We start from the raw sequence: 22,695 nt of genomic DNA, 5'->3' as shown, positions 1-22,695 counted from the left end.
ACCACAACAGATATATGGAACTTACTGTAAGGTAAACAGAAACAACACAGAAACTAAAGGTTCACAATCTGATATATTTCTTTATATGATGCTTTTTTTTTTTCCCCTGTCATGGTTTCAGGACCTGTGCTGTGATTTTTTAAATGCATGGCTCCAACTGCACTGGAATTACACACACATATCAGTCATTTTTAACCCAAAGCTTTTTGGGAACTCATTTCTAACAGGAAGGTAGAGCCTCTAAAATGCCAAAACTTCTTCCGCAAACAACATTTCATATTCGCAAGTTCTAGATTACAATTATTTTGTAAATATCTATTTCCAAATCTATGTTTGAGGAAGTATTACTGCTTTTAAACTAAAATAAAACCCAATATGAAATAAGAAGAAACACAGGATGAATCTTCACACACTTCATCAGCAAAGAAAAGGTCAAAGGAAGTTTTCTCCCTTTTCATTTTCATTGGGCAGATTTCTGGAATAAGACTCTGTCACGAATATTTGTCTATTAAGGTGCAGACCACTGCTTTCTTTATGCACACCCCCTTCCTTGCTAACAAGCACCTAGACGCAGCTATATCATCTGGCTACGTAGAAATATATTCTCCCAAGCCCTTTGCTTCCAGTGCTTAAGGAAGGATAAAGGGACGTATGAAGACTACAGAAAAGCTGCCCTGAGATCCCGAGGGCACCACCAGCCCTGCCTGTCCCCGTCCCAGTCCCCAGGGCTCCCCCCACCCTGCCCACAGCCCAGGACCCCATGTCAGCCCCCCCAGGATTCCCCCTGCCTGCCCAAGGCCCAGGAGGCCATGTCAGCCCCCCAGGGCCGTCAGCCCCTGCCCCAGCCATGCCGCAGCAGGCCCATTCTCCAGCTGCCCACAGCTCTGCCCGGCCACGGGCTCCGCCAAGCTGGGCCCACCCGCAGGCCCACGCCGTGGCCCCACGGGGTGCCCCATGCCCGGGGCTGGGGCTGCCCCAGGCCCAGGCTGCCAGGCCCTTCCCTGCCACCACCGCCCCCGGCCCCTGGCCCCTCTGCAGCACCCTGACACAAGGGACGTTCTGCTGGCAATGGCGCTTTTTGAAGGATTATATCTGTTTATTGTTGTCTCGCGTTTTGGGGCCCAGGTGGCCGCAGCGGTGGCTGCAGGGGCGGCCTCTGTGAGGAGCAGCCGGGGCTGCCCCGTGCCGGACATGGCCCCATCCAGCCGGCTCCAACCCACCCACCGCAGGGCACAGCCGAGCCCCTCGGCCAAGGTGGTGGCTCCTGGGGGAAAACATATATAAGGAAGGGCAATAATACCACGCAGGCAGAGAGGAGTGAGAAAAAAGTGTGAGGAACAGCGCTGCAGACACCAAGGGGAGAGCAGGAGGAGGCGGAGGAGGTGTTCTAGGTGCCCGAGCAGAGGTTCCCCTGAAGCCCCTGGAGAGCCCACGCTGGAGCAGGTGTTTCCCTGCAACCCCTGGAGAGGACCATGCCGGAGCAGACATCCACACTGCAACCTAGGGAAGACCCCACACCAGAGCAGGTGGATATTTCCTGAAGGAACTGTAGCCCATGGAGACCCCATGCTGGAGCAGGTTCTCATGACGGGAACTGTGGTCTAGGGAGGACTCACGCTGGAGCAGGTTTATCCTGAAGGACTGCAGCCCGTGGAGGGACCCATGCTGGAGGAGCAGAACAGTGTGAGGAGGAAGGAGAGGCAGAGAGAAGCTGTTATGGACTGACCCCATAACCCACCATTCCCCATCCGCCTGTGCCACTCAGGGTGGTGGCTGGCAGGGATAGTGGAGTCAGGAATAAAGCAGTGAAGTTGAGCCTGGGAAGAGGGAGCAGGAGGAAAGTGTTGCTTTAATCTTTTTGTCTTCATTTCTAACTATCCAAATCTAGTTCAATTTGCACTAAATCAACTTTCCCCAAGTCAAGTCTGTTTTGCCCATGATGGTAACTGGTAAGTGATCTCTCTGCCTTTACCATAACCCACAAGCTTTTTTGTCTTATTTTGTCCCTTGTCCTGTCAAGGAGAGGGAATGAAAGAGTGGCTGGGTGAGCATCTGGCAGCCAGCCAAGGTCAACCCACCACAATCATCTTACCATTATATATTATTTTTCTTTTTCCTTTTTTTCTTGTATATTTGCAAAGCTATGTAAGACTCTAGTAAATCAAAGGCAGTGGATCCTGTGGTTGTCTCAGGAAGCTCTTAAAAAGAAGAGCAAGGGACCACCCATGTAAATAATGACAGAAATTGATTCCTAGGTGGATTATCCTCCTGCATAGGAACAAATCAGTTTTAAAAAGTCAAGTATCTGGTAAATACACTGTTTGAATATTATAGTATTTTGTTTCACTTGTACTAAATCCCCTTTACACTCTTAAACTAGTTTTTTAAAGTTTGGAGTAGAAGTATATCTACACATAAAGATTGCAGAAAACCCACCCAAGGAAAGGAAAAACAGTCTTTCAGGCTGAAAAGAATAACATCCCCCCTCAAAAATTAACCAAGCAATTGATGCATATGTGCAGTACACAGCCAATAATGATACAGCCAATTAACATGCATAATAAATCCTATGTAGCAGCAAAATATTAATCTTTGAGCAGCCCTTCTTGCTACAGTATTTTCAGGGATCTGAGTTTTTGACATCATTCTGCCAAGGACGGCATTATTATTAATTTTGTATACTGCAGCAACACTGTCCTGGAACAGTGAGTACCATACAAATGTATGACAAGATGGTGATTTTACCTTGTCAAAGCTTATTAGCTACTTCTACAAAAAGATATGCCAATGAGATGGATACAGAAGGAATATGGGGGAGGATGGAGAACACAAGAAGGGTAAACCAATAATGCTGTGCATGATGGGTGGTGATCCCATAAAAGTTAAGCTAAGCTATTACTGAGGTTTTAGTTCCACAGTAGTAGAGGAGAGCTTTGGGAAAGTACCAGAGGAAAGTCAAGGAGTAAGACATTTACAGGCAATGTCTTCCAGCTGTGGCAGAGGCCAGAGGGAAAAACACAGAGCTGTTTATTAAATAAGTTAGTAAGTTAAGTTAAGCTCAAGGCTGTTCACAGATTGGCAGTAGAACCCAATACCGATGTTGCAGGGATGAAGGTAAGAGACAGCCTTGAAAATGTAGATCACTGTCTCAACAGAAGGATGAAGCATGCAACTTGGCTCCAAACATCAAGCCAGGGCAGCAATCCAGGAAAATGTAGGCATGGTTATATTTAATCACGAGTGTCCACTTGGATTTTTTTGAGTATATGTGTACTTACAGTTGAGGTGCATAGTATTTTACAAGATCGCAAAACTAGTTCCTCTTATTTTTGCACGCTCAGAGAACTGGCTTTGTCTTTCTTTCAACCTGCCTCTTGTTTCTCAAGCAGACTTCACACTTCACATTTTATTTCAGCAAAAAGAAAACTTCAAAGCTACCACTTACACGCATATATAAAATGCTGTATCATTTCCTTTTCTTTTGTGAAGTCCAATCTATGCTGTAACTGAAAACACAAGCCTTCAAATTGAATTCTGGGAAAGGCAAACAAGCACCCTTTCTTGGCAATATGGTGTTGTGAATCCAAGTCAAAAACACTTGGTTTTTTTCTTTATTTTGGGACGATACTTATATTCCTTTTACTGAGATGATAGATCCAGACGATGCTGGCAGAGCTAAACAAACAGGCAAGAAAGACTATGAAGAGCAAGAAGCCAACCCAAAAAGGTAGGTGTTGAAATGAAGCAAAAGGAGAGGACCATAAATTCTATAAAATTCAATATGAAAACACAATAAAGCAAAACAAGAAAGAGACTAAAAAGCAGCTTGCAAGAAACATAAAAATAACAAAGCCCCCTTCTTCAGGAGCAGGGAACCTGCCAAAAGTTCTGTAAGGCAACAGATGATCAGCTTATAGGTAAGGGCACACGGGGGGGGGAGGCAGAAAGGGAATCAGTGCTTTTTTTCATGTGTATTTGCTGTGGAGGAACTTGGGGAGGTTCCCATACTAGAATCTTCTTCATGGACAACATGAGAGGCTGTGTCTCAATTCAGAACATCAGTGCAAGAGGTTATGAAACAAACCGGCAAAATTAATGGGCCCAAATGGGTGAGGTCAGATGCTATTCATCCAAGACTTCTAAAGGAACTCACCAAACAGACAGCCAAGCTGCCAAGAGTGGTATGCAACTTGCTTAGGAATTTCCTCATGTCAGAAGGTGAGTCTAGTTTTTAAGGGTCTCAAAGGAGACCTGGAATGCTTCCAATCAGTAAATCTGATCTTTATACCAGAAACCCACCCAAAAATCCAAACTCAAATAAAGAAAAGAATTTGTCATCATGTGGTTAAATATGTTCATTAGTGAAAGATATTTAGAGGGAAATCATGTCTCACACATCCAAGGGAATTTCTTGAAGAATAATTCCGAACTCCAAAAGTTCAATTATTTTCTCTCTGCAAAGGAAAATCTCCACAGCATGAGATTTTAGTGATGATCAGTTTTGACTTGAAAAGACATGACTTCTTCCAATAATCTAAAATAGCTTCACTGTAAAAATGGATGTTGCAGAAACTTTGTTTTCTGTCTCACTTTCTCAGTTTGCAAAAGGTTCCAAACCCCACTGCATACACCATCTTCTAAAATGAAAAGTTATAGACCTGCTCTAATAGTATTCTGCCTCCACCAAGAAAACAATGAAACAATCTCCCAGTCCAGACCTTTGGAGTTACAATTATGCTTTTTGTCTTGATTGACTTTTTTTTTGTGTATCCACTCCAAGGTACTGACTTTCTGTAAGGTGTTCTTGAGACCACAACTATTAATAGAGGATTTTTTTTTTCCATAATGAAAGCATATGATTTTTTTAATCGTTATCCATTTTGTGCTTTCCTTAACCCACTACACTTGCAAAAGAAGAATCTGATTTTAAAATCCCTTCTCTTTTGCAGAGACATTACATATGAAAACAGAATTGAATACTGTCTGTGAGGGCAAGGTATTAATTTAGCCTTCTTTCCAAATAAAGGGTTGATTGAATCAGTTTGCATGACACTACAGCTGTATAATATATATTATATTAATTGTATTAATGGTATTAATTTGGATCTCCTATTAGCAAATACTGGAGCAGTCTTCTGAGTCTTCATGGCTTCGTGTCTGCCTTATCAGCCCTTTCTTGTTCTGCTTACCACACAGTTATATTTTTTAATAAAGAAACAAAAATTGTGTGTAAAACATGTAGCTAGTTGCAAGAGGATCTGATTTTTTTTGCTCAAATTGTCCATGGTCATAGGACTTCCAGAAAGAGCAATGGCAAGCTGCAACCAGGGGGATCACTCTGACTCTGGAGAGACAACATCAGCCAAGGGAGAACAGGGACATGAGTTGTCTAGACTGCAGCTCCCAGAGAGCGTCCAGGGAGATCAAGCAGTTATTCTTTGGCAACAAACTGAGAAGCAAACCACTTTGACCTTGAGATACTAATGACTTCTTGATTTGTATCAGTGAAACTTCAGCAGTGATGATGAAAGAGGGGGTTTTTTTCTTCATCAGAATGTTTCTTCTTCATCAGAAGGTTGTGAGCTGATTGAGGTCTATTGTTGCAGCTCTTAGAGACCAGAACAGCAATATGCTCAGTGTTGCCATTATGTCTAAAAGGAATAAGAATAAACAAATGGAGATGTTGCATAGTATACTAAGAAAAAAATTATGTCCTGTTATATTGAAATAGGCTTAGGCTGATTAAATTTAAGATTCTCGGCAAAATGTCACTATTTGTTTAGCTTTTCCTATTATCAGAAGATAAATATTAATGAGGTTTTAATGATAGGTTCATAGTAGTTCAGAATTTTCATTTTTAATTACCAATAGAGTATTTCTGTGTAATGAGCCATGATATCCAGTTGCAGTTTTTTCAGAAAAAAATTAAGGGAGGAAATGTTACCTGCACTACTTATTCAGCATGCAGAAAGCAGTGTGTAATTATGTGAAAGTACACATACACTCAAAAGATCTGCATGAAGAGTTTGAAGGCAAGCTTAATTCTAAATTTTCCCATCTTCTATGTGCAAATTTCTCAACACTGGCTAGGATTCTTTTTACGCTTTTGTACACTTCCATAGTTTTTTGTAAGAGAAGCAAACCCTTCAAGCTCTATCCCCATCTATACAACTCCTCCATGAAACTATGAGAGATCGTTCCCCTGAGTGTTGTCAGCTCTCATCTTTCTGCATATCAGCCTCTCGTATAGGCAGCTAGTAGCAGTGACCTCAGCCTGGAATTAAAATGCTCCTTCATTTATTATTAAAATTATCACAAATCACAGACTAGAAATGCTTATGCTCAATCAATGATACTTGGTCACGCACTAAAATGTGACTACAACATATCGACATTACATTCAAAGAGGAGTTTGCCCAGCACAGAAATTCTCAGCAAACCAAAGGTTTGCTACTTAACAAGCCTGCTGTGTAATGCTTTGTATTTCATTAATCATCTTACTGAGTTAGGGCCTAAGAGATTGCTCCTATGCAAAACTATTCAGAAATATGGCTAATAGAGCTGGTTGGAAACTAAATTTTTTAGAAAGGTAACTTTCCACGGATACTTCCAAAATTGCCCTTTTCCCCTTCTAATTCAGTGAGCTTTGGTCATTAGCTGAAGTCTCAGACAAGTGTGTTCTCTTTTCATGTTACCACCACCACCACAAACACAAGTGAGTTCCCCAGCATGTGTTACTGTGGTTAACATGTAGAATGAAGCTTCACATAGGAATTCACAAATCCTCTGCTGAGATTTACAGTAAGTTTTCATTATAAATGTGATTTGTGTGTTTGTTCATGGGCTTATAATGTTTGTATCTCGTCTTTGAAATTCAGCAATTATATTAAGAAATACCTGAGGATGGATAAGAAGTGCTTCTAGATTTGACTTAAGGAAAATGAAAAGGACATTTAAAATAAGAAATTCTTTTTTGGCTTCACAGCACCACTGGCAGCACACATAAGTTGTCAGTTCTCTGAGAATATATTGCCTATACTGAATTTATGCCTCACTTAATTGCTCTTCATGGAATCAAATTTGCATTAGGCCTCCTGTAAACCAAAGCCAGTTTCAGTTCTGTTGTTTTGAGGCTATCGTTCTACACTGCAGATTTCTTTGAAGAGTACAGTGTTTCTTCTGGTTTTGGCAACAGTTACGCAATGTGTAGATGCACTGTTCCTGTGTTTACACAGAGGTCTGAAGCATCAGATCGGTGATGGGACGTGACTTCTGGTAAGTTATGCGCTTCCCTCTCCTAAATGCTGACTGCAGAAATCTCTGTATTTCTGTCCAGCTGGGGAGGTGAGATTCCTGATGTGATTTTGGGGTTTGAGGCCACAGTCAGATGTGCCTTTGCTCTTGATGTTTTTGAAGAGAGGGAGCCTTGCACGTCCCATGTAATGTTTTTGTACGGTCGAGAGAAGAAGCCTCAGCACGTGAGCAAAGCATCTTCAGATCTAGCTTTGGACAAAACACAAACGAGAGAGATCTTTCTTACAATTTCCTCATCAGACTACATATTTTCTTTCCAACTATGTTGAGAACTAAGAACAGACCCCCTATGGCAGCTGGACTGGCAGGCTTTGTGAATAGCCTGAAGCCCAAAGCAGGCTTGGTGTGCCCATGCTGTGCATGTGAGTTCAGGCTGCCTGCATTTCCCAATCCTGCTCTGCGGCAGACTACCTTAGGGTCTTTCTGGGATGTACGTTTGGGATAACATTGTCGTGTAATAGGAAAGACAGGGAAGACACAATGGTGCAGCTATGAACGGGGCACTCATCTGAGCCCTGAATTAAAAGGCACAGCTGAGGTTTTCTCTTCTCTAGTGGCTGGGATGCTCCACAATGTCTTTGGCTTGAGCAAGGAAGCAGCACAGATAGTAAATTGAAAACACTGTGTAGAGAAACTGAGGAAAGCTCTGCTCACATTGGTGGCCTTCTACAGCTTTTCTCTCAGACCAGTGGGAACTGTAGATGTTCAGTAGTGATGGGAAGAGCTAGGAACTGGTGGTCACAAGCTCTGCTGTTACTTTGAGTAAATCCTCTGACATCCTATTTTGTTCTCCTAGCTCTGAAGCCAGAGCTGGTCTCTGGCTTGTGGGTGCTGGTCTCTTCTGCCAGGTGGCTGGAGATAGGATGAGAGGAAATGGCCTCAAGTTGAGGCAAGGGAGATTTAGGTTAGATATTAGGAAAATTTTTTTACTGAGAGGGTTGTCAGACATTGGAATAGGCTGCCCAGGGAAGTGGTTGAGTCACCATCCCTGGAGGTATTCAAAAAGCGAGTAGACGGGGTACTTCAGGACACGGTTTAGTGGGCATGGTTGATGGTTGGACTTGATGATCTTGAAGGTCTTTTCCAACCTAAATGATTCTATGATTCTATGATTCTATGCTATAATATTCTGTTAGGTCAATGATGCTTCCCATAAGCTATAAAAATGCTATGAAAATCCTGAACCACAAGAACTCAGAGTTTCTGATTACACAATTGGTGGAGACTTTTTGCAGTGTTTGGGCTTTATGTCTGAGAAATATCTTTACGTGCCTAAAGCCAACTATGTTTTTAGCAGGTCTGAGTCGTTTGCTATCACTCAGATGTGTTGGGAAAATAAACTCATTTAACTCTGCAACACAGTAACATTTATTTTTGTAAACATTTTAATGGTATTGCGAACATTGTTACAGTGCAACAGGTAGAAAAACCACATTTCTCAAAATTCCACTTCAAAACATGTTTCGTGTAAATTAAGGTCAAAATCCTGTAACTAACACTGACGCCATGTAAAGAAGCAGGAAGCTACCTAGAGATTTTATGATACAGATCAAAGGACAGTAAAGGTGCTTTAATAGAATGTCGATGCTCTCATACAGTCAAAAGAAAAGCATGAGCAAAAAAATTTTGCAAATGTTTCAAATTACTAGTTCCCAGAGCAGTTCTTATTGGGTTACACATGCTTTTGTGGCCTTGTGTTCACAAGTTCAGAACCATTGTCTGCTAGCACTATGATCACGAGCAAATCTTGCCATGTCAGAAGAAGCCGGAGGCTGACACCCTTTTTCCATAAAGCCCCTTACTCTGCCTTCAGATTGCTTCTGCAGTTTCCTTCTTAATTTTGCCTTCTCCAATGCAGCCTGGACTAATGTGTTACATTTCCTAAGCAACGTAAAGCTGTTTCATCCTGGGAAATAGGTCTGGATTTAGTAGCCTTGCTCTTACTGGTGAATGATTTTAAGAAAAACAGTGCAAATAGTGTCTGAGGAAGCTTTTAGATGATCTGATTTGAGCTGCCAGCAAATACCACTGTGGTTTCAGCAACCTTTAACTCTCCGAGTAATACGAAAATGGCTGCTGCAGGAAGCGGAGGTAGTGTCTACATACGGGCAGTTTCCATCCTCTCCTTGCCTGGGCTGAGGTGAGCACCGCCTGTCACCTCCACCTCCAGCTGCATCAGGGCTGGCTGGCAGATGCATTGGTACAAAGTCGGAGGTGAAGCCTTGGGAGTCAGGGTTAGAAATGTCTACGGTCTTGATAAATCACCCATCTCTTCTCTGTGCTTTCCATTTGCAGCACCTACCATGTCACAGTCAGCACAAGTTCTTTAACCCACAATTTATTTCCAGCTGGTGCTCTCTTTGTTACAGCAGGAATCCCCACAAAGGGGATAGAAAGTTGGAGAATCAGAACCCAGGCATAATTCTCACATGGGTGCTTGTTCCTGCACTAAATGTTATGCCCCCCCCCAGGGGACCGTCAGGGGTACTGGGACGTGTGCCCCTGTCAGGGGACTCCAGGGACCCCCCAGGGGTATTGGGGTCAACAAGGGAAGGAAGGAAGGAAGGTGTCTGTGGGTGTAAATAGCCCTCAGCCCTGACACAGGGGGAAAAACTCCTGCAGCTGCTTTTGTCAGAGCCCTGCCCCGGCAGCCGCCACATCATCGTGTATGGCAATGAGACAGCCTGGCTGCTGTGGTGCCGCACATCAGACCGTTTCTACTTCATCCCCTCTTTTTCTCCTCTCTGAGTGACGGGGCTGTGAGTCCTGGCTGACCCGCCTTGTCGGGGGGGGCTGTGATGTTCATCCCATTCAGGTGTGAGAACATCAAACCTCAGAAGTTGTGTGCAGCATTGCTGCGTGCTACAGTCACTGTGGTTTCTGAACCCTAAAACCTCTAGGTCCAGTGGGATCCCTATAACCACACAATCTAGAGAGTTTTCAGTTAGTGCTAGCAGAAACAGGATTATTGCATGTGACATAAGCAGTTGCCAGATAAACTAAACGTAGTGGTTGCTATCAGGTTTTCAGCGAGATAGGACGGTTTTTCGGAAAGTGGGAGTTCATCAAATAGAGCTACGTTTATCTCACTTAACATTACAAGTGCCAGAAAAGCAGGCATGTAGTCTAAGTTTTATGTCTAGGCTTCCCCTATAAGCAGCAATGAGAAGCCAGACCCTCCAAGGACCAAGTATCCCATACTAAAATACCTGGGGTGAATTTTCCTCTCAAATTTTTGGTGGCTAGGCAGGGCAGCTCCTCACCCTCTACCAGTGCAAAAGCCATTGCTATATGCCATAGTATGTCCCACTCTGTTCCCATTCCTCTGTGTTTCCTAACTCTGCCTCCTGCTGACTCCTTTGTCCACATTCAGGGTGTCCCGGCTGCTCCTCACACTTCAGAGCCCACTGAGCGACAGGGTAGCACTGACGGCTTCACGGAGGTGCCTGTGTACATCACTTAGGTCTCACTGATGAAGACCATCTCTTTTCAGGTCAGCCTCAGCTCCATATATATGCACATGGATTGTACGGGACATTCACCTTCAAGGCTTCAGCCTCCTTGGCCATAATGGGACTCGCCAGGGGAGCAGATTATGAGAAAATGACTGAGATGTCATTTTTCCTTTTATTAACACAAGAAAAATCAAGCCCATCTAATGCCACAAGAAAATCAAGACAACTGTATTTCATCAGCTTCCCAGCCATCTCAACATCCAGATAAAATGAAACCTCACTATTCATTACTTTTTGCCTCATGCCTGTTCTGTTTTCCCTACTAAATGTCCTTCGAACCAGCCTATGGCTGAATGTCAAGGTTATAGTCATATGGCCTCTACCTCTGTTCCCACCGCTTCTTTTACCCAGACATGGAAGGAGATATCTAACAGTTGTTCTTTGTCTTCTTCAAGGAGAAAGTAGCTGCTCCTACAGGCTACTTCTGACCTGTTGGTTGGACCATACTGTGTAAACTATGCTTTTCCTTCCCTCTTGCCACCACTCTCATTGCTAATCTCTCATCCCCAAAATATAAACCATCACTTCCTACTTTCCAAAAGTCCACTTTTCTGCCTTTACACTTGCTGGTCCTGAGGTTCTGATAAGGCAGACCACAGAAAGCTCAGGAACAGAAATTTAAAATACAGATATGATACAGATTATAAGGTAGGATATAGAATATACAGTCTTCAGAACATAGGAATAAAATACAACTTAAGAACGTTGGATGCTCAAGTAGTCCTCTCCCTGTGTTTTCTTCCCCAGTCCAAGTATTGACACTTTTCTGTAAGTGCCTTTACTTTCATTTGATAATGAGAATTTATAATTCACGTGGTGAAAATGCCCTCCTTCTGGGGACAGAGCCATTTGTTTCCTTGAAACTGGTCTTCAGCAGCACATCAGCTTTGATTCTGATAGAAACAAACTCAATTCAGTGAGCCTCTGTAACTTGCAAAAATTGGTCTTTGAGAAGTGCCAGTGATTTTGCAGTGGATCGTGCTCTCTGTTCATCTATCTGTAAGTGGTGGAAGTAGAATTTCTTTCAATCTCTCTGGATTCATATACTCCCACTGCAGTACTACTCTTTCTAATGACAATACAGTACCGTACCTGCTACTTAAAGATGCTGCAGAATGCACACAGGTTGGAGAGATTCTCCTTTCCCCAAATAAAAGAGGATCTATAATTTTGGAGAGGCAAAATTCAAATGTGGGCAAAAAAGTAAGGACCTTGATGTCCAACGACCTCTGAATAGAAATTATTTGGAGACTAAAGACTACTGGCTTTGAGATTGATATCTCTCTGAAGTGTCTCCTATTTTTAAGTTTACCATGCATGGCTGGAAAATAGCTGAAACTGGGATATTTGCAGGAAGGAAGGGTTCTGTTTAACAAGTTCTTATGCAGCTTAGGAATGAACCTATGAGAAAAATGACAATTCTGCTGGACTTCAAGGAATCACGCATGACTATACATTCACACCTTCCCATTTCTGTTTAGAAATGTTTGAATCAGTTATCGCAATGCTTGTTTATTTAACACAGGCTTCTGTGAGTGTGTCACTGTTGCTTTATCAGTTGCTCTTGGATAATTCCCTCCCTTGGCTGTTGTCTGTGTACGTGTATTATATATCCTCAGCACCTGATCCTGAACACTAATTTCAGAAGAACAAGCTGAAGAAGAGTGTCTGTGTGCAAGTATCACTGACTGGCATACCAGTTGTTTGTGCTGCCTGAGAGCTGCTGATCGCAAGTCAAACCTTTAATAAAAATGATCCCTGAAAATTGCCAACACGAGGAAGGCCTTCGGTACCAGAAAATAGCTTACTTCAGCCTAGACAAACACAACCCAAAATCTGTAGTGCAATTTATTGCACTAGTACAATTTATTGAAGACAGTTCTTAGTTACATTTCTTTCTCAGAATCCCAGAAGGAACATGCAAATTACAGCAGCTAAGAGCCCCAAACTGTGTTACACCTCCTCCTCTTGCAGACAGTGCCTTCCCAGGAAGTCAGTAAGGGAGCCTTCCATATTGCAAGTTCAGGATACTCATTACATTCCTTTTAGTACCCTGTTTGTATCAAAATAAATTATACAGGACATAACAACCTGCACAGCTTTTGAAATGCAGAGCATAAGTTCTGACTTCAGTTGCACCCCTGTAAAGCAGGGATAACCTTAGTGCAATTGACTGTGGCAGCACTTGGGTGTGAAGCTGGCATCAGTGGGACCTGATTCAGGACTAGTGTCCCTACATACAGCATCTCAAGAAGTAATGCAGTGACACAGCCTGCCACCTTTAGCACCACATATATATTGATCATTTTCCAGGAATTTCTTACCAAGCTGCTACAACATTTACGGTTGGACTTCATGATCTTAAGGGTCTTTTCCAACCTAAATGATTCTATGATTCTATGACTCTATCATCATTAGCAGGTATGATCCAAGTGGTAGAGAAACACACAATCCTCTGCTGATGTCCTTTCAGTAACCAGCCAGCTAAAGGCTCCAACAGAAATTCCAGCACATCTCGCTGAGGCAACAGAAATTACTGCCCCCAGCTATCTGCTCTACCTGCCTGCTGGAGATTTCTGCAACATAGAACAACTGTAAGAAGCTAATGCGGACCCCTCACACCCACCCCAGGAATGGAGCAGCTGAGGGCTTGTGCTGACGATGCCTGGGAAGCTTCAGCAGAGGGGCACCAGCAAATGGTGGCAGCTATCAAGTCCCAGTCTGCCACAGCTGTCTGCTCAGAACATTTTTTTCCTGTACTTTGTGATCAGTAAACGCCACACTCTCCTTTGAGTGGCAGGAGATTTTTGCATAGACAACACACTGCTTCCAGGGGGTACAAAAAAAATCTGAACATGCCCTTTTCCTCAGATTACTGTGCACTAGATGTGCAGATAATGCAACTGGTCACTAATGCTGTGTTTAGGTGGGGGGTGCCTGTTGCTTTTTTGAACAAGCTCAAGTCTTAGCACGCACAAACCTGGCAACCATTAGTATGAAAGCCCATGGAAAAAAACAGGTGGAGTAGGAAAGACTTTGTGAGTCCCTTCCTTTGATAAGTACTGAACTTTCTGTCACTCCAGCCATAGGAATTGTTGATGACAGTGATGGCCGCAGATTGGCCAGGGTACAGACTGAGTATGTTTGTTTACTTAAAAGAACAAAAGTTTTATGGCAAACCATAAGATTAATAGGTCAGGGCACAATGGGGGCTGAAGGTGAGATCAGAACACCGGCAGATTGTTGTTCTGAAATAGCCAGTCAGTACCAAGTTCAGCAAAGAGCACACGGCATTTTTGGAGAAACTGAAGAGGCCTCATTGGACTGTTTCTGTAGGTGTGCTGGCTGACTGTTGTCCCTGGCTGCTGTGTATCCCCAAGGTCACATGCTGAGAAGCAGCAGAACACAGAAGAGACTGGCAGGAATCCCATTGAACCTTCAGCTTTGTCAGCCAACACTGGTAGACTCCATTGTAGGTTATCTGTAAACTGGACTAAACGCATTCCTCTTCTGTCCTAGGAGAGAAGACCTAGAAATACATTTTGGAAGACAAGACAAATGCTCTTCTCTCAGATTTAGGCTTCCAGATGGTCTGACACAGTGTGGCTGCACAATCTGAAGTGACTGTACAATGGATGTGTTTTAACTGCCCATATCAAATGAAGATTGAAGTCCTCGCTTCAGGGAAGTCTGACACAGATGCAGCGCCTGGGCAAAGAGCATGCTGAGGTAGAAATAGTGAAGGCATCCAAGTAAGCACACTCAGAGTGATTCCGTATCTGGAACCTGAAAAAATACAGGAAGAAAATAGTGATTACTAAATAATTTCTACTACTGAGTCAAATATTTTAGCCTGCTGTAAAACAAAACTTCTGCTAAAGTGGTTTCCAGTTGATTTTGGTCCCCTGTGATATGGTAGTTTCAGCTGCTAAAAGCAAGGTGAGTGCTAAATCACATTTGAAAAGCCTGTTTAGCTCATGCAGTGTTGCATGAACCTCCGTTTCTATGAATGGTCCGTATCAGGTATCATACAATAACAGAAGGAAAGACAAAAGACAGCTTATGATATATCTTGCCTAGGACATAGAGCAAGACAAGGGGAACTGCTGTTTGATGTGCCTGACGCAGAGCTGTTGTAGCCCAGACATTTTCTAATATAAATAGAGGGAAAAATCTGGGTTGTCTGCAGGTTGTGACAAACTCACTAAAGCAGGTACAATTTTTCTTATGAAGCTGCTTAACCCATCTGAAGATGATTATTCCCTCGCACCTGTAATTTCATTCTCTTTCATCCCTAAAAAATGTATGTATATTTGCTAGATATTGTGTATTTCAGGAAGACAAGCACAAAGGATCACATTGGAAACCAAAAATTCTGAAGATCTGAAAAAGAGACTGAAATGTCTATACTATGGACTGAAAAATATGTATAAAGTAAGGTAAATAGGGATGATCAATAACATTAACTTGATGTGCTGAGCTACCAAAAACCCCTTCTTGAATCAGGGACTTCTCTACATTGATGCTATTGGAGTTAGATCAGTAATAACTGCAAGAGTTCATTTTCAAAGTCATAGTTACAAATCATAGGAAAAAGAAGAATCCTGATAGAAATAACATTGTGCTGCAAACCCTAATTCTACATTCGCTTAAGTCTGTGTTAGACAATCACAAGGAACTTACAAGTCCACCTTCAAGGCAATACCATTCTCCCAGTAGAAGCTTTCACCTTTCTTGCGCAATCCAATCCAGGAGTCATCTATTTTCAAATGCTTAGTTAAAGAACGCTAAAAAAAAAAACCAAAACAACACATACCCTTTTTTTTTTGTCAACATGAGCTCTCACAACAAGAAGCAAATTCCTCCTGTGACTTTTGAGGACTAGTTCATCACTGTCTTCTATAACACTTTCATAAGCATTTCACTGAGAGTTAAGAGCCTAATTCTGACTTTGAACTGACTCTTGTAGTATCATAAACTTCAGTGAAGTTATTCAAGTCTATACCCTTGAAAATTATTACTGTTCACTACACACAAAAATACCCCAAAACCATGTATTGGTCGTGTCTGCCTATATATGTTTATCAATCTCTACATATGCAGCTTGGTCTAAACAGGCTGGTACATACAGGTGTTTCCTGCATTTCAAGTGGGCATATGGGAACTCCTCCCCTTCCCAATTATTAAGTAATTTATAGTTTTTTATCTGTGGATGTACAGATAAAAAGAGCAAAAGACAGTTCACTGCTCCAGAAGTTTGCAACAACCTGTATTAAACACAGCAAAGAACGATGGAAGATAACAGAAACAGCAATTGCAATGGGTTAGTATTACAGAATTCCCTGCGACAAGCTATCAGTAGACTCAGTGAACTTAAAAATGAGATAAAATATTAGCTGTCATCATGGACTCTAATGGACATGGAGAGAGTGCACCCTTATACTCCTCCACTCTCCTCTAGCAACTTCAATTCAATACAGTTCAGAAGAAACTGTCTCAGCATGGTCCCAATGCCATTTCTGCAGTTTTTGGTGTACTTCTTCTGGTGTGGCTCATGTTATCCAGTGCTAGAGACCAGACAACGCATGCCACAGAGCACTCAGCTGGCCCGGTAAGCCAATGTCAGTGTTCCTGTGCTTTTCTTTCATAAGTTGTGTTTACAGTTTGTAGGTATAGTTTTTAAGCAGTAATTTAAATAACACCAATTTCTGTCTAGCCAATTATCGGCTGAGTATCACAGGCACTGAATTAGAAGTGAAGCTTTTAGATGCATAAGGAAGAGAGGTGTTTACAAATTTGGTAAGAGGTCATCAGTCACAGGGCAGCAATGCAGAAGGGGCTAGTGGAGAGGGGACAAGCTGGCAAATATGGTTGGAATTATTGGCAAAGAAAGTGGTCTGATGATGGGATAAAATGAGAGACCACACTGAGTAAGGGACTCATACATGAAGTAAGAACTAGGCCCTGCATCTTTCTCATTGTTGAAATTCTTGTGGCTGTAAAAATATTTATTAGCTCAAGTCAAATTCAGATGTGACTTGATCTGTGCAATTTCACTGAGGTTTCCTCCATCTCAATATCTGCTACACCACTAATATGTATCAGCCAATCAGAAAAGTAGCCTTTTGACCTCTATTCAACAATAACAGTAACAAGAAAGCTCAAATGTCAATCTATCTAAAAACTAACTTTTTGATGAAACTAGTTTCTCATTGACAATACTCAAAAGACAGCAGATCTGTAAGAGCATATTACAGTTTTAGTAGCATGCAGCAGGGAGAAGTCACTAGCATTCACCAACTCAATGCAACTGGACCATAATACAGGCAAATCAAAGTATTTTAACAAACTTAATAGCATGAGAAAATGTCCAAACCAGCTTCAGCAGGGGTATATTCCCACCACTGGTACAAGCACACATCTCTAAGAGGCATTAAGGCATATCTAAAATCAGATGCAAGCAGATAAAGATGGATAATTTCCACTACGCTGAGAAATAGTTTTAAATGTTTGGTTTCTTACAGAAACAAAAGCATCCATTTATTTGGCTGTACTGGATGTTGGACAAATTCATACCTCCTTTGAAGATGAAGGTCCATAGGACAGAAAATTGAAACTAAGTAAACTAATTCATAACAAAGACCTTTTCATAGTCATTCAAGTCAAATCCAGGCACCAAAGCAGAGCACCAAAGCAGATGGTACTTCCCACTGCCTGAATTCACACAGCTTACTTACTTATTTTACAAAGATTTAAAGGATAAGCACTGCATGGAAAAAAAAATGAAAGCTTTGTCCAGGAAAGAGGGAGATACAGAAGTTGTTTTCTGTTTTGTTGTTGGGGTTTTTTTTCCCATTACCATTTCTTCCTGGTTTTCAAAAATGGCTAGCAAGGATTCATTCTCAGCGCAGAAGGTCTGACTAGATGTCCAGTTTTTTTCCTCCTCTGAGATGAAATAACATTTATTTTTGTAACCTATCCACTCGCTGGGGCACTGTTCAGGAGGAAATTTTCCATGGTGAGATATCTCAGAATGTATAACTGGAAAGGAAAAGAGAGAACAAAATTTCTACCTGGTAAAATCTTAGCATTTATCAGCATAACTCAACCTAAAATGCAGATTTTTTGGAAAGCCAATGCCACACTAGATGCCAGAAGAGAAGCCAAAGGAAGTGCAAGGGTCCCAACCTTCCCTGCCTTTCAGGCACTGTCTTCAGCTGAGAAATGTGAGAGTTGGGGGCTGCAGCCCAATTATTACAATCAGTAGAAAATAAGCAGGGTTTGGAAAACACTCCTGAATTTTAGAGAATTAGAGTCATTGACAATCGACGATTTGTACTCGACGCATTTTAAATCCAGTAATAGGGTAAAAAAACTCTTACTGTTAATTTATTGATTGAATACATTTTAAGTAATGAAGGTGCCTGAATACCTACAACTGGTGAGATATTTCATGAAGACAAGTTGCTTTGATTTTGTATCAGACCTTTAAGTGATAAATCTGTGTGAAGGTAAGTAATTTAGGTGTTGACATGATGCTAATGAAATTTGTCCGTTAATGAAGAGGTAAAAATTATTATTATTTGGACATAATGGTTTGGAGAACGGTTCATTGGAGTTGTTCCCCAGCACGTTTTGATGCCCTCTCTTCACCTTCTTTCTGTCACAGTAGCTCTGTGGGGGTGACAGGACTCACTGGCTTGTTTTGTTCCAGTGCTGAGTTTAATTTCTTGCAATGAAGAGAATTAATTTGCATTTACTTTGGTTTCTATTTTCCAAACAAAAATAATCTGCCCTGATTGTTACTGAATGGCTACAGTGACCTTTTCTGTGCAGCAAGGTGTCTTGTGTAACACACGCAGGCTCACGCAGTGTATAAAGTGTATTTCCTGGGATCAAATCCAGACCTTCTGCACCCAGAGTGCATTTATCCACTGCTTAAGCTTGGAGATGGCTAATACTGAAATGAAAGTAACTGGCCGTTACGTGAGCAGAGGGGCTTCCAGAAAGTGAATTGATCTCCCAGACTCTGCAGCCTGCTGTGGCCACGCTTGCTCTCTTTTCCTTTCTAATCAGCTACTCTCTTTGCTATATATAATTGGAGACCCCTTAGCAAGTCACCTGTGAACACTGCCCTCACGCCCTCCAAGAACATGTGACTGATTCCATTTAAATAGAAGCCTAACAAAGCAAAGGAAAATCGACAGGGACAGATGTCACTATCGTCCTCCATTCATTTCCATGTACATGCAGAGGACCTCACTACTGTTCCTCATGCTGTTGCGGGGGGCAGACCGAAGATGTATTTAAGGTAGAGATTCAAGAGCTCCCTGTGCAGATGGGGCTGTGGAGGCTCCACTGAGACACACATGCACCCAGTGACTCGGATAGCTCAGGTCATACCGCAGGCAAGCACAGCCTTTGCTCCTACAGAAGAGTTCTGCGGGGGACGGTGGGAGCACATCTGGGCCCCCACTGTGCCAGTGGGAGGTAGGGCTGACTTTTTCTTAAAAATACAGCATGTAGCACAAATGGATTTTTAAAAACAAATAGGCAGAATGATCCCCAAAGACTATTTGTGGAAAAGATAAGCTAGCCGCATCACATAGCTGTCTTCCACGTGTGACAATAAAGGAGCCCTCAAGACCAGATATATGAGCAGCCCTGGAGTCTATGCCTGGAGATGCAATGCTGACTTAGTGCACTAGCTAGTATAATCAGGTAAGTTACTGGTGATAAGCACAGACAAGACAAGCATACACCATATGCATGGCCAGGCAAGAAACTACACTCTTAAGAGTAGTAAGGATGCAGGGGAAAAAAAAAAGAAAAAAAAAACAAAACGCAAAATCATCTGGATTTTATCTGTAGGGATAGTTCTCTCTACTTCTAAATTCTGCCTGGAGGTTATTTATTCAACCTTATACAGACATCAGAACAACTGAAATAGTGATGGAAGTCCCAGGTTTTCTGACTGCAGGCACTGCAGAGTACTAATCTCGGTGTGCTTGACTGCTGTGATCCTGGAGCCCAGTAGTCAGAGAAAACATATTTCAAATCAAAAATGTTCCAAAAGCTTACCAAATGCAATGATGATGACCACCGCTATAATTCCAAAAACTAGGCAAAGGCAACGGTCTGTGAAAAAGAAGATCATTAACAGTTTTGGATACATGAGCACTTAAGCTCAGACTGTATTTCAGTATTAAGTGAGACAGCAGCAGGACAGTCTTTCATTTAAGCTCCAAGTATGTAAATATAAAGCACTACTGAAGTCAAACAAGGCTCCCTGAACTGACATTTATGTAACTGGACAGTTCGATAAAATGGCCAACTATCACCTAATTCTCATTTTTTTTGATCCGTATACACCCTGAAGTTTTCCACCAACGTGCAGATTAGCAAATTTAAGCCTCGCAGTCCCAAGTTTCTCATCTCCTCTATGTTTTGCAGACCTCTTAGCACTGACCTCTGGAGGCCAAGAACTCGAAGGTCATCACTACCTCCAATCAAGCTACATCCAGGTTTGGAAAACAGGAGAATGTTCTCATGCAATTCAAACATTAAAGGTTGAGGTTCAGAGTATGGCTGCAGTCTCGAATCACATGTATTTTCTCTTTGTCACAAGCTGTCCTTCACACACAAATTTCAATGCAGATGTGGAAGCTCATCTGTTGCAAAGGCACAAACTATTTTCTCTAATGAGGTCTGGCTTCATCTCCAACATCATATCCAAGAGTACTTCATACAGGTAAACTACCACATGGGAAAATGCCCATCTTCACACAAAAGGATCAGTTCACACTTGGATCAAATGTAACAGTTATCTTAATTTTTGTGACTACAGCTTTGCCTAGAAGTAAACTCCCAGGTTTCGTCTTGTCCAAGCCAGGGGACCTGGAACTAGATTTGGAGCTAGACTTCAGACTTCCTGCAGGATGGTGTCTTACCTAACACCAGAGAAAAAAAAAATATCTTACATTTTGACTGGAAGAACCACTCTTTACAGCGCCTCGCTATCCTCCACACCCACGAACAAGCTGCCACTTCTTGTCTGACATTAGTGGACTCTGCGCTCCCACCAGGTGCTTGTGCCATTCGGGTGGTCTCAGCCTCCCGTTCATCTTCAGACTCCATCTACAGCTGGGAAACAAAGAAAGAAGCTATGTTTAATGAGTGCTTCCCCTACTGTCTGTAAACAAGTGGAAATAGTAGCAATCCCAAAGTTGCCTTAGTTATTGCCTGTACCTGAGGGGATGAAGGCAGGGTGGATGGAGAAATGAGGAAACAAGTAGAAAACAAGGAGCTTGTGCAACATAACTGAGGCCCTCCAAAAAGAAAAGGTGGGCCTCAGATACATGGCACATATCCTCCTTCCCAGGGAGGGAGGCGATTGGGAATGAGGACTGTAACGGAGGGAAAGGGAAGGACTGAGCAGATGGGAACAATGTGATAGTGAGGGGATGGGGGGGGGCATAGCAAGGCAGGAGGGAAAGGCCACAAAAATCAGAGCCTTCCACTTCACCACTATGTAGCTTAAAGTAGTTTTGCCTGCATGCGAAAAGTTTGGGCAATTTCCCAGGTGAGGCTGAACCGGGTCTGCAGAGGGAAGTTCACTGTACCCTTTTGTGCTCACTCCAATGAGTGATGTTTTCCTCACAGTCCTTCTTAAATCCCACTTTCAGTGACATAAATTTAACAGAAAAAGTCACCCAGAAAAGAACACGCAGCTATAAACAATTATTGTGTCAGTGCAGAAATGTCAATTCATCTTCATGAGTTAGGTTATAACAGGGAAGAAGAAAACCCCACTCCTCTACAGAAAAGGCTTCAACACCTTTACTTGTATTATTACTGTTATTAATTGGCACATGCCTAAGAGGCCTCCTCAGCTCCACAAATTCCTAACAGTAATTTGGTGCCTTAATGCCTCTAAGAATCAGACTCCACTTGCGCTTGGTCCATCCTATGAAAGCAGAAAGACGCTAAGGCTTGGAATTGCGTTCTCCAGCAAGGTGCTCTTTCCCCAAAAACTCTTCTGATTGCCCCGAATGCATCCCCAAAACACCCTGCCCACTTTCGTGCCTGGATCTTCGCTGTTTGGTACGTGAACGTGGGTCTGCTCGTGGGCCAGGCCTCTTCCCTCCTGCGGGCATGCCGCGCTTTCTTACTGTACTGAAAAAATCACTGGTTATCACTCCAGCAGTGGGGGACTTTCTCCTCAACTTTCTCGCCCCCAGTAGGGAAAACCCCTGTTCCACACCCCTGACTTTTGGGGAGGTCACAGGGAGCAACACAGCCAGCCGGGGCTCAGGCCAGCGACCGCTCTCTCTAGCTCAAGGCGTTTCTTGAAGGCGGGATGCCTGCAAAATCATTTCAAAGAACTGTTCGGAAGAGCGCAGAAAGAAACGCGCTGCCTAACGGTCCGCGATTTCTCACCGAGGACGCCAGACAACTGCAAGTGAACCGCGAAGCTCCATGCCCCCCGCCCCCTCGATTTTAAACAAGCACATTTTCCTCATCTCTCCTCCTCGTCTCCCTCCTCTCTCCTCCTCGTCTCCCTCCTCTCCCGTCCCCGTCTCCCTCCTCTCCCGTCCCGCCTGCCCCCCGGCTTTGGCGTACAGCCCCCCCCGGCCGGCCCGATCCCTACCTGCTCCCGCCGCCTCCGGTTACCGGCTGCCGCCCACCTGAGGCGAAGCCGCGGCCTCGCAGCCGGTCTCGGCCGCCTCAGGCCTTCCGGGTTCTGCCGCGCCCGCTTCGCTCTTCCCTGCCCCGCCGCCCGCCCCGCTCCCCGCCCGCTCCTCGCCGGCACCGTCCCGGGGCCGCCGTCGGGGCCGGGACTTTGCTCCGCCGCGGTCACCTCCGA

General features: G+C 43.2%; 1 protein-coding gene across 2 annotated transcripts; it reads right to left on the bottom strand.

Moving 5' to 3' along the window:
• Window positions 1-12,669: 12,669 nt before the first annotated feature.
• Window positions 12,670-22,618, bottom strand: LOC104325458 (C-type lectin domain family 2 member B-like). 2 transcript variants are annotated; one of them, XM_069806765.1, is made up of 6 exons: window positions 22,503-22,618; window positions 20,810-20,972; window positions 19,911-19,967; window positions 17,689-17,870; window positions 15,513-15,616; window positions 12,670-14,615 (listed from the first exon to the last, which is right to left on the bottom strand). In XM_069806765.1, the coding sequence occupies exons 2-6, from the start codon at window positions 20,964-20,966 to the stop codon at window positions 14,510-14,512; spliced, it is 606 nt and encodes a 201-aa protein (XP_069662866.1). In that variant the 5' UTR covers window positions 20,967-20,972; window positions 22,503-22,618; the 3' UTR covers window positions 12,670-14,509. The 2 variants fall into 2 exon arrangements, with proteins under 2 accessions (XP_069662866.1, XP_069662867.1); XM_069806766.1 differs by having other exon boundaries at window positions 22,480-22,603.
• Window positions 22,619-22,695: the final 77 nt, after the last annotated feature.

Source organism: Haliaeetus albicilla, chromosome 19, assembly GCF_947461875.1.
Source record: "Haliaeetus albicilla chromosome 19, bHalAlb1.1, whole genome shotgun sequence".
Taxonomy (NCBI): domain Eukaryota; kingdom Metazoa; phylum Chordata; class Aves; order Accipitriformes; family Accipitridae; genus Haliaeetus; species Haliaeetus albicilla.
Note: the sequence above shows the minus strand (reverse complement) of the source record. Positions and strands in the feature narration are given on the sequence as shown.

Coding starts and splice junctions, on each gene's coding strand:
- LOC104325458 (XM_069806765.1), bottom strand. CDS start 20,966: ATGGAGTCTGAAGATGAACGGGAGGCTGAGACCACCCGAATGGCACAA. Junction 17,871..19,910: donor GGTCATCATCATTGCATTTG/GTAAGCTTTTGG, acceptor TTTCCTTTCCAG/TTATACATTCTGAGATATCT. Junction 15,617..17,688: donor TTGAAAACCAGGAAGAAATG/GTAATGGGAAAA, acceptor TTTTTTTTTTAG/CGTTCTTTAACTAAGCATTT.